Source organism: Paramisgurnus dabryanus, chromosome 1 (assembly GCF_030506205.2).
Source record: "Paramisgurnus dabryanus chromosome 1, PD_genome_1.1, whole genome shotgun sequence".
NCBI lineage: Eukaryota > Metazoa > Chordata > Actinopteri > Cypriniformes > Cobitidae > Paramisgurnus > Paramisgurnus dabryanus.
In genome coordinates, this window is record NC_133337.1 from 73999261 (window position 1) to 74012187 (window position 12927).

Sequence of the window (12927 nt, forward strand, 5' to 3'; positions counted from 1 at the left end):
ACACCCTGACTGCGTCGTTTGACCTCAAGCGAGTCCCTACTTCACCAACACACAGGTCTGGTAATCTTTTAGATCTTATCTACACACGCTGTTGTTCTACCTACCACACCCAGGTCACCCCACTTCACACATCTGATCACTTCCTAATTACTCTCGACCTCGACCTGACTCCCCCTGTCGCTACATTTGATCCCCCATTGGTCACGTTCAGGCGCAACCTGCGCACGCTCTCTCCCTCCCGCTTATCCTCTGCGATTGCTTCCACGCTGCCCGCTCCCAGCCAACTCTCTCTGTTAGATACTGACAATGCCACTGACACACTTTGTTCCACTCTTACATCCTGCTTAGACACATTATGCCCTCTGACATCTGGACCGGCCCGGGTCACACCTCCTGCTCCTTGGCTAACTGAGGTTCTACGTGAGCATCGCTCCACATTCAGGGCTACAGAGAGGAAGTGGCGCAGATCGATTGATCCTTCTGATCTCTGCCTCTATCAGTCTCTTCTTGCCTCCTTCTCCAAGGATGTCTCCGCTGCAAAGACCCTATATTACCATTCAAAGATTAACAACTCACCTGACTCTCACACTCTCTTCAAGACCTTCTCTACCCTTCTTTGTCCCCCTGCCCCTCCACCTGCATCCGACCTAACGGCTGATGATTTTGCTTCCTTCTTTGTGCAGAAAACGAAAACTATTAGCAGTCAGTTCTCCGAGCTGCCGCTTCTTGCGCATTCTCAAATCCCTGAGACATGCTCCCTTCCCTCCTTCTCTCTCCTATCCGAAGCAGATGTTTCCAAGGTCTTGGCTTCTAATCATCCGACTACCTGCCCCCTAGATCCCATACCCACCCATCTCCTCCAGGCCATCTCTCCGTCTGGTATCCCTGCTCTCACTCACATTATAAATTCATCCCTTTCCACTGGCACCTTCCCTGTAGCATTTAAAGAGGCCCGGATAACCCCGCTGCTGAAGAAACCCACTCTCAATCCTGCTATGCTAGAGAACTACAGACCCGTTTCTCTTCTTCCCTTCATTTCCAAGACTCTTGAACGCATTGTGTTCCAGCAATCAATCTGGACTCAAAAGTGGTCACTCCACTGAGACTGCGCTGCTCTCAGTCATTGAGGCCCTAAGGCAGGCAAGGGCAGCCTTCAAATCATCTGTGCTGATCTTACTGGATCTATCTGCAGCTTCTATCGAACCCCAACGTCTTGATACCAGGGTCCATCAAGGCTCTGTGCTTGGACCGCTGCTCTTTTCGATATACATGACATCCCTGGGCTCTGTCATTCGGAAACATGGCTTTTCCTACCACTGCTATGCAGACGACACTCAACTCCACTTGTCGTTCCACCCTGATGATCGTACGGTTTCTGCCCGCATCTCGGCATGCCTGAGGGACATCTCACTCTGGATGAAGGATCACCATCTCCAGCTTAACCTTGCGAAGACAGAACTGCTTGTCATATCATCTGAATCAAAGATTCAACACAACTTTTCCATTCAGCTAGGTTCCTCAACCATCACGCCTTCCAAAACGGCCAAAAACCTGGGAGTGGTCATTGATGATCGGCTTAGCTTCACGGAGCATGTTGCCAGCACCGCTCGCTCTTGTAGATTCATCCTCTACAATATTAGGAAAATTAGACCTTTCCTAGATGAGCATGCTACGCAGGTCCTGGTCCAAGCTCTTGTCCTGTCCAGGCTGGACTACTGCAATGCGCTACTGGCAGGACTTCCAGCCTGCACGACCAAACCCCTACAGATGATTCAGAACGCAGCGGCAAGAGTGGTCTTCAATGAGCCAAAGAGGGCGCACGTCACTCCTCTCTTTGTCAAGTTACACTGGCTTCCTATAGCAGCCCGCATCAAATTTAAGGCTCTGCTCCTGGCCTTTAAAACCACCACTGGGTCAGCACCCCCTTACCTTCGCTTGCTTATAGAGCCTTATGTACCCTCTCGATCACTGCGCTCTGCCACCGAGCGACGGCTTGTGGTACCATCTCAAAAAGGGAAGAAAACACTAACGCGTACCTTCTCAGGAACTGTCCCACAACTGTGGAATGATCTGCTGGTCGTGACACGATCAGCTGACACTGTAGCTGTCTTTAAGACTCGGCTAAAAACCCATCTCTTCCACCATTACCTAACTTCCTAATTACAGATTTACTATCTTTCTTTAGTTACCCTTCTCTTTATCTCTTTCTCTGTTTACCTTCCTCTTTATCTAAAAAAAAAAAAAAATTACTAACATACCCTTGGCTATGTATATTGTGTTGGACTTGATGAGACTATTTCTAGTGCACTTATGTATTGCTGTTCTTATGTTGCCATAATTGCTTCTATTGTGTACCTCACTTGTAAGTCGCTTAGTACAAAAGCGTCTGCTAAATGACTAAATGTAAATGTAAGTACTGGGTAATACCAGATACATACTCATAGTGTAGGTATACTGTAACTACCAAGAAACACTACTTGCCGTTGTAAATGTACCTAAAATATGGTGGTTATTTTGTCAGAAGTTAAGCTAAAAAACAGATAAGCTGTTCCTGAAATTTCGGTTATGACACAACTCACACAAGAAATATCTGCACGGAATTAAGAACCCGGGTAAGTCGCAATTTTTACGCATTACGTTATGTTGGGATTTACAGTAGAATGATTTTGTCTAGAAAACCACAAAGAAATTACATTAGATGGGTTTTAACAGGCAGAATCATATGTTTTTAATGTACACTGTAGAAAATACAGTATTACTGGTTAACAGTGCTGTAACTTACTGTAGATTTTACATTCATGTTATTTACTGGCAACAGTTTGTTCAACGTTAAATGAACATTAAACATTTTCAGTTTTTATCTTCTACAGTAAGTTACTGGCAACCAGCTTCATAATTACAGCTAATGTTTTTACAGTGATAGCTTAAACTAAATTCTCTGTTGCATTTCATATAAATGCACATTGCACGCACAATCATCTTAACAGTTGGAAAGAACATATTTTTTTCAAGAAGTTAAATATTCTGCATGCACTCATTATCTCCCGGATACCAATGCAATGAAAAAGCATATAAAATAAAAACCTTTCATAAATGTTGGCTAAAAATTATCCTGTTGTCTTAGGACAACCTTGATTAACTTTTTGGATTTACTTTAAATGTTGTAGTGTAGATTTTCAAATGTCTGTATTACCATATACACTACTGTAAATATTTGTGTGTCTATTACTATTTATAATTTATAATTTAAATTTTATTTTGTTTTCTTAGACTCATGATGTGGCATGAAGTAAAATCTATATACAGTGTTGAAAACGTTTTGAGTGTTTAAGTCAAATCTTGTAAGGCTTCGGTGTGTTGTTCCTTGCGCCACCTGGTGGATATTCTGTGAAACAAAACACATTTATTTAACTTTAAATAAAAGTACTTGCAAGATTATGTGGGACGAATTGCTGGATGCCGCGCGAGAGAGAAAGCACACATTCTTAAAGGCCACATCTGTACATGCATTGATTTGCCTCGGAAATCAAGATGGTCTGTAATACCTGCAAAAAGCTATTCATTAGCAATTTTGAGACCCAAATACAACATTTAACTATGGGATTTTAAACATTAATTGTGTTCAAAAATAATGACCATGACAATTAGTTGATATTATAATATTAGTTTAACACATTTAAAGGTCCCGTTTTTCCTCTGTTTTTGAAGCTATGATTGCGTTTAAGGTGTGCAATATAACGTTCATGTTTCCTGTGTGGAAAAACATTGACATTGACATTACATTGACGTCATTTAACCGGGAAGTAAAGGGCTATTCACCTTATTTTTCACGACAACAAGGGCGGCGCCATTGCGCTCATTTTGTCAACGTACTTCCGGCTGCATATGATGAGCAGCTGAGAAGCAGTGGCTGAAGGCGACGCGTTAAACTTAAAAAGCTCACTCAAGCTTTATGTTTGTTTCTTACCAATTTTAACGGACGGGAAGCCGACTGAGCAACACTCTAATCCCAAGTAATGGTTCGACTACGATGTTCCAATAACTTGAAGCCATGCCGGGTGTTGAAAAGGTGGTCAGTTTCAGGTAAGCTATCTTAGCTAAATGTGCTCTTTCGCCTAACGTTAGATTTGTGATGTCCGTTCTACGAATAAACTTAAGATCAGTAACGTTAGTTTATAAAATGCAATTATTTTAAATGATTTTCATTGCCCACCTATATTTTTATATTTAAGATAAGACAACAATATAATATAGTACATTACATTCTTACAGTAGCTCACGTGATTCCTACAAGTTACCGAGATTTCAGATGCTAGAAGGTCAGTTCATTTGTCATTCAGATATTGATAATAATGACCTATTAAACAACATATTATTTAACCCTGAAGTTAAGAGGTTGTGTGTATAACGTTACTGTCTCTTTTTAATGCATCTCTCTCTCACACACTGTTCTGTTTAATGGATGTCATTTATATATTAATTCTCATGATGCAAGTTTATTTTAAATACTAACATAAAAATGTTTATGGTTATTATTTTCACAGATGCATTGATGTGTAGTGAGTGATGCAGTGGACAACTGTGAGGATGATACAATCAACATGTTCCTAAACTGTGATGCAGAAACACAAAGGGAGGATCAATCCGTCTCTGACCACAACTACACCTTAAAATCACAACTCAACCTGAAGCAACCTATATCTGATATGGGAAAACAACCTTGCTGTTTCCCGGACAGGGCTTATGCTGGTCCCAGGCTAAAATTCTTATTTGAGCTACGATAATTTAAAAACGCCTTGTACTGACATACCTCAACATATATGAGTGCCATTGTTTTGTCACAAGATGTGGTTTGTTTGTAAAAACTAAAATGTCCTATATAATTAAGGCCTAGTCCTGTAAACCCTGTCCAAGAAACTGCTTCAATGCTTCTGCTTCATTTAGCTGGCACAAATGTACATATCTCTCCTGATGACTCTGATAAAGCTGCGTCTTAATTCATTGCAGGGTGGTCTTGCTGAAAAGTTAGTTGTTTCTTAGTCCATAGTTATTTTTATAAACCTTTACAATGTGACCTGATTTTATCTGTTGTAAAGTTACATTAAACCTTAATATGTGATCAGATGTCATGCAGTGATATTGAACATTTACAATGTGATCAGATATTGCCTGCCATGCAGTTATATTAAACCTACAATGTGTTCAGATGTCACGCAGTAATATTAAACATTTACAATGTGATCAGATATTACCTGCCATGCTGTTATATTAAACATTTACAATGTGATCAGATGTTACCTGTCATGCAGTTATATTAAACCTTTACAGCGTGATCAGATATTATCTGTAAGGAATTCCTTAAACCATATGTGAGCTTTGTAGATTCCACTTAAAAGGATTTAAGACTCCTGATTTGAAGGAATAAGTGTTGGCAAGTTTGCAAATGAATTCTATCATGGTACATTACCACATAAAAACGAAATCGTTATTGGACTGGCTAAGGTGCACATTTGCTTTAAAAAAGACGAAATCACTGTGTAAATATTGGTAGGCATAAGAACTTTAATAATTTTCAATGCTGCTCCTTCTGACAGGACGAGGTAATTAAATATGTCCAATAGGTTACTTGCCGCGGCCGCTTCATATATAAGACTATCCGAGCTTGGTATGAAGTTTTCTCCGTGCTCCTAATTTAAAACATTTACAGCAGTTACGATATTTGTTATTTCGCTAAAGTTATAGTGAACTACAAACAATCTTCTAACCACCACACTAGCTACAGAATGCACTGTGCCATATTAGCAGCGGAAGTCGGTTGACAAAATGCGGAAGAGCGAAGAATTGAAAAGGGGCGTGGCGGAATAAGGTGAATAGTCCAAACCGGCCGTGATATGGCACTGATATATTTTAAGATATGTCAGTTTAAATAGTTTTCAATTAAGACAGCTCAAACATGCATTTTACTCTAGGACAAATCTTTTAAGCCCTGTCTGCGAAATCGGGCCATTGTGTACCATCTTTAATACAGATAAATTATAATAAAATCACAAACAGCTTCAGCCATTACTGTACTTTAAATTAGTTTTCTTCACTCTTCTTTGTATTTTGGATGTTTTCTTTAACCACAGATAAAGGATGCATTCTTTTTCTTATTCTTTCTGGGACTGTGGCTAAGTGCATACGGAGTGGCAAATCAAGCTCTTCTTTACACATATGACCCAAGCCCTGATCGGTTGTTTCGACGAGTATTGTACAGACCGTATTTGCATATATTTGGACAGATCCCTGTAGAGGAAATAGACAGTAAGTTACAGACATGTTACTTGTATATGAATTATATTTTACAGTTTCTGGTTGGCATACATTGACTTAATTGCATATTTCTGTGTGTGTGTGTGTGTGTGTGTGTGTGTGTGTTAAGCTGGCAAGTCTTGGGACAGAGACTGCACAGATAATTTGACATTGATCGATGGAGGGGAAGAGCCATGCAGAGATACCACCCACAACTGGCTTGTGGTTATTTTGCTGGTTGTTTTTTTACTTGTTACCAACATCCTTCTTGTAAACCTACTCATCGCCACATTTAGGTATGTCTCTTCATCCATCTGTTTAGCCATAGATCTTTTCATTCTGTCTGTCTTCCTGTAACAGTGTAATATCTTTGTTTTCCCTTGTGTCCGTCTCTGCAGCTATACCTTCTCTAAAGTTCAGGAGCGCAGTGACACATACTGGAAGTTTCAGCGCTATAATCTGATAGTGGAGTATCATTCACGTCCAACTCTGGCTCCACCCTTTATCATCCTGTCCCACATCAATCTTTTGATCAAAAGACGGCTCCGCAAAGTCCCATCCACCAAAATTCAGCATTTTGGTAAAGTTAGAAAAAGCACATGCCATTTGCATCCTAGTGTAAATAGTGCCAAATATTAGCAACCTACACTGTCAAAAAATATTTGCCTCCCTAACTCAAAATTTTCTAGTGACTGGTAACATTGACATTTTTCACTTGGGCCAATAGACTTTTTGTGAATTTAATTTTATCAATTGTGGCAACGATCTCTAAACATTAGCTCAAAGGGAAATAACAGGTTGAGCCAATTGAAAATAAGAAACCATGTTTTTTGCCCAATTAACTTTTTAAAATTGTGGTAGCATTCTTTTTTTAATTTACCCAATCTGAAAATGTATATTGGCCAGACATAATCACGTGTTTACTGGAACAACGCTAAATTATAAACCCCTTAAAGCACGAATAGCCTAATATGTGTGTGAAGTGAATGAGTGCAATTTATAAAATGACATGAATAAAATTTTCTGCGCGTCCCTTATTTAGAAACGCAAGCTGTTTTGGAAGTAGTTTAAAATCTTAAAAACGCTGCTACTGTCAAACTTCTTTTAACCAAACTGTAAAAAATTACCCTTTTAGTTTTTTTATCACATAAGACCAGAACACCTTGATAAAATGCTGCACTCTGATAATAAAATATTCGTTAATAACTCTGTGTCTCCGTTTGACCTCGGTCACAGATGATCTTTTAATTACTTCAAGTTAAAGCAAGCTTCATTGTCAATCTAGGTGAATATAAAATAAATAAGTAGAATAAATAGATAAAAATATGAAAATGTAACATTTTAAAAGCAAAATTTAAACTGAAGTTTACTATGACATGAATTGCAATTGACATAAAAATAAAGTACTTAAATAACAACTGAAACATTTGAATTAAATCTTTCTAATTACCTTATTGTTTAAAATCATGTTGCTTCTTTTGAACCAAGTCAAAACTGATTTTTAAATAATAGATAGACCTTCCTAAATAATAATGTTATTTGTCATTTTAAACAAATATCTGATTATGTATTAATTTAGATGAAGATTAATGAGAACGTTTTTTAAACAATTTGTTATGTTCGCGCAAACGCTGTATGGAACTTAGATAATAACGATCTCAGCAAGTTTGTCGTAATGCTTATTATGCTTTCGTAAATTCTTGTCAAAACAGATATTTTTGAATTCTGTCAGTACGCACTTGCGTGTCTGTGCGTTGCGTTTCGGATCAGTCAGTCAGCGCGTGTCTTGTCGATCTTAATATCTTTTTAACATAATCAGTTCCCGAAATTTATCTCTCTTAATAACTCTTAATTTATAAAGCAAGTCGTGCATTTTATTTTCAAATTCCTGCATGTTTTTAAACCGAAACCAAGATGTCAGACATGATACCCAGCTAACAATTTTTGGTTCCCAAACGTTTTCCTAACGTTAGTTTTTGGTTCTAAAAACGTTCCCCTAACGTTAGTTTTTGGTTCCCATGACGTTATTTTTTAAGGTTTGTTTTTGGTTAGCCAGGAAAGTTTTCTTTACGGAAATAGAACGTTATTTTTTAGGTTAGTTTAACGTTATTCTAACGTTATATAACGTTAGGAGAACGTTAGTTTTAGGTTAGAATAATATTAGAAAAACGTTAGAAAAATGTTAAACTAACCTAAAACTAACGTTCTTCTAATGTTATTATAACGTTAGGGGAACGTTAAATTAACATAAAAATAACGTTCTATTTCCGTAAAGAAAACTTTCCTGGCTAACCAAAAACAAACCTTAAAAAAATAACGTTATGGGAACCAAAAACTAACATTATGGGAACCTTATTCTAACGTTAGGATAACGTTTTGGGAACCAAACATTTTTGCTGGGAGTATGCACAGTTGACATGGAACAAAAACAGTTTAATGATCTACAGGACAGTGTTGCTGCGGCTCCGTGCACGCACTGAAAGAGCGCGCAGAGCTCAAGACTCTGGCTGCAGTGAAGTATGGCCAGGGCTGGACTGGTAATCTGGCATACCGGGCAAATGCCCGGTGGGCCGACGCACTTGGGGGCCGGTGGATAGCCTATAATATGATTTTTTTAAATTGGCCAACGACTGGCCCAAAAAGCAGAAACAGCGGCCCATTGGTTCATTTTCCATACTGACACTGGGCTGGCCCAATCATCTCTTAACAGGCTCCGCCCCTCCCCTTCTGTTTCTTGTGTCAGATGCAGTCCACAAGGAGGAGTATCATTCACACGACATATCATACATCTCACACTATTTTGTCTGACCAGCCCATAACACTCGTACATCGCGCAAGGTAGGCCGTTGCTTTCTTTGTTTGTTTCTGTTTTCACGTAACTCATTAATGGCGCTAAAAGGCGCGGTGGCTATGTACTGCATTTTCCCAAAAAGTTAGAGTAAGATTTTTTGTTCCGGACAGACCAGCCCAGGAGACACCTAATCCGCAGCCCATTGGTCCTTTTTATTTGACATTTGGCTAGCCCAAATTAATCACAACTTTTCAGGCTTATTTATGAAGCATGCAACGTCAGTGTGCGTCTGAGAAGCGAGTTGACGTGCGGTAAGCAGAACTGCTTTTAAATCACTGTCGTTAGATATCCTCTTGATAAAACACAGTCAAAAACACAAATGATATACCAATGGCTGCTTGCAAAATGACAGTGATTGCACTGCAATGAAATACAGTGTGTGCAGAATTATTAGGAAGCTACATCAAACTTTTGATCACAGTTTTTATCAAACATATTAACTAATTCCAAACCAAATTAATCTTAATAACTACCATTAATTATGTAAATAAAGCATTTATAAGTAAGACATTATTGTAAACGATGACTGGCTGGAGAAAAAAGCACCTTAACGACGATGGGCAGAATTATTGGGCACATTTGTTTTTATAATTAAAAATGGACAAAAAAAATAGTTTAACAAACATGCTGGAAATTCATTATATGATGTCCATAAGAAAGATGCCATGCATGGAAATTGCAAAATTGAAGTTTGACTATTAGACAAGAAATCCTGATTCGGGCAGAAAGCTCATTATATAGGGTGAACAGGAAAAATATACACAAAATTGAATGTTAGTTATTAAAATTACTGTTGTTTAAATTGGTAAAAGGTGTTCAGAAAAAAGTGATCAAAATATTCAGCACACACTGTAATGAGACTTGTGGATCTGCCGTGAGACTGCGACTTCATTGTAAATTTATCAGGTCTCAGTGTTATCATAAGTTATCATAAGCTTTTTACCCCGCTTACATTTTTGTAATGTCACGTGTCAGCTCTTATACTTTTCTACTTAATCATTATATGGAGTTGGTAGTCAAGATTGCACAAAGATTTGTGATCCTATGTAGTGGGCCGGCCTGGGCCAAAATGCCAGGGCCAATTTTTTGTCCCAGTCCAGCCCTGAGTATGGCACGTCTATTGGTATCATATCTATCCAAAATAAGTTAAACACATTTCCATATAAAAAGGAATAAACCAATATATTAATAACAACATTTATAACAATTAAATTATTTTATTACTGAAAAAATGTCTATTGAAACATTAGATGAATGTATTATAACACAGGTTATTTTAAATAAAAATACCTCAACCCACCACACATTGAATTTAGATAGCATTGTATTTTATCAAATATATAAATAACTAGTGACTTCAACACAATAAAGAAGACTTATAACAGATATTTATTGAAAATGAATAAACATTTAATTTACTTTGGATCAAAAAATCTTACCACAGCAGTTAGCCGCCTCTCCATTATTACAATAATCAAAAACATCCTCTCTTCATATAGACGGGAATCACTAAAATATATATTAGTTCTCACATATAAGTTACTAAATGAAGAAAGAAAATAAACCGCTAGAATAAATGTTAGACTGAGGTAAAACCTATTGACAAATACATAAACATTTCATTCACTTCAGGTTATCAGATAAGTTTAACGTTAGCTGAAAAGCTCTCAGTTTTTACAACAATCAAAAGCTTCTAACATCACATTCTCCTTCATGGAAATCATTAAAATATATTTTCGTTTTTTACATATTAAAGTTACTAATGAAGAAAGAAAATAAATCGCTAAAATAATAATAATGTTAATGTTAAAGACTCTGAAGTAAAAACCAAATGCCAAATAAACATTTCATTCACTTTAGGTAAAAAGATCTTACCACAGGCGGCTTTTCGTTTATTCGACAATAAAAAGTTTCTAACATCATATTCTCCTCATATTCTCCTCAAATCGATCGGAAATCACTCATATATACATTTTTTCTCACATATTTAAGTTACTTAATCAAGAAAGAGAAAAAAGAAACGCTAATGTAATGTATGTCTCTGAGGAAAGAAAACCGTTAACGACCGTTATTTTTTAAATTATGCGATTTCGCGTACAATAGAAAGCGGGTGCTCGTGAAGAGCGCGAGGTAAGCGCCTGCAGAGGAGCACGCGCATAACAGACGTGCTCACTTAAGGAATAATGTGTTTAATTATGCTTTCACTTAATTTGCTAAGAAAAACATAACCAAAAAATAACCATTAGAGAACGTTAGGTATAAGTTATTTTTAGGTTATTTTAAAAATAACCACCCAGCAACGTTATGGGAACGTTATTTTATGGTTCCAAAATAATAACCAAAAAATAACCAAAAAATAACGTTCTGTTTAAGTTATTTTTAGGTTATTTAAAAATAACCACCCTGCAACGTTATGGGAACGTTATTTTATGGTTCCAAAAAAATACCCAAAAAATAACAAAAAATAACATTCTTTATAAGTTATTTTTAGGTTATTTTAAAAATAACCACCCTGCAACGTTATGGGAACGTTATTTTATGGTTCCAAAAAAATACCCAAAAAATAACGTTCTGTACAAGTTATTTTTAGGTTATTTTAAAAATAACCACCCTTCAACGTTATGGGAACGTTATTTTATGGTTCCAAAAAAATACCCCAAAAATAACCAAAAAATAACGTTCTGCATAAGTTACTTTTAGGTTATTTTAAAAATAACCACCCTGCAACGTTAAGGGAACGTTATTTTATGGTTCCAAAAAAATACCCCAAAATAACCAAAAAATAACGTTCTGTATAAGTTATTTTTAGGTTATTTTAAAAATAACCACCCTGCAACGTTATGGGAACGTTATTTTATGGTTCCAAAAAAATACCCAAAAAATAACCAAATAATAACCAAAAAATAACGTTCTGTATAAGTTATTTTTAGGTTATTTAAAAATAACCACCCTGCAACGTTATGGGAACGTTATTTTATGGTTGCAAAAATAAAACCTAAAAATAACGTTCCCAGAACGTTATTATTTGTTTCCCAAAAAATAACCAAAATATAACCAAAAACTAACGTTAGGGGAACGTTCTGTGTTTGCTGGGTACGCATCTTAGTAGGCTATATTAGGTTAATCATTTCACTCTCAGAAAACGTACAAATAACGATATTTTAGATGTTTAATTACTAGAGTATTAAAATCGCTAGATGAGGGAATAATGTAGGCTACTTATTTTTCCTGAAAACCTCCCACTCATTTAGACTGAATGGGTCTCATTGAACTGTGCTGACAGGCACAATAAACGTTTAAAGGTGATGTAGCCTACAGTTTTGTCAACGTGCTTTCAAGATTGTTATTTTAATGCTACAATACAATGATGCATAGCATATAGGCACAAGCTGTATGAGGCTAAAAATGAGATGTTTGCTTTCCATGCGTATTAGTAGCGAGAATCAAGTTATGTGTCTTTTTGATTAAAATTTTGTATTATTATTTTTAATAAATATTTACAGTTATTTAAGGTATAATTATAATAAAAAGCAAAAATGCATTTAAAATGCCATTTTCATGTAATATGACAAACTTCCGGTTTAAGACCCGCCCACTCCCGGTTCCATCCGAATACAAATACAGATACAAATAATTCTGAGACTGTTACAGATACAAATACAGATACAAATACTGACTCTGCTGCACACCCCTAATAAACATACTGGGTCTGCATACACTACAATTGCACAGTAGACATTAGAAAATAATTATTTTTAATAAAAAGTTTTTTACAATAACAGTCA

The 12927-nt window shown here is 36.7% G+C and overlaps 1 protein-coding gene across 5 annotated transcripts in view; it reads left to right on the plus strand.

The window, feature by feature from the left end:
- Nucleotides 1-12927, plus strand: part of LOC135734533 (transient receptor potential cation channel subfamily M member 4-like) — a 564782-nt gene that overhangs the window by 510301 nt on the left and 41554 nt on the right. For all 5 annotated transcript variants that reach the window (XM_065253375.2, XM_065253376.2, XM_065253379.2 and 2 more), the window contains 3 exons: nucleotides 6129-6303; nucleotides 6422-6587; nucleotides 6690-6871. In XM_065253375.2, the coding sequence (XP_065109447.1) occupies nucleotides 6129-6303; nucleotides 6422-6587; nucleotides 6690-6871 (523 nt within the window). The remainder of the gene's footprint in view (nucleotides 1-6128; nucleotides 6304-6421; nucleotides 6588-6689; nucleotides 6872-12927) is intronic.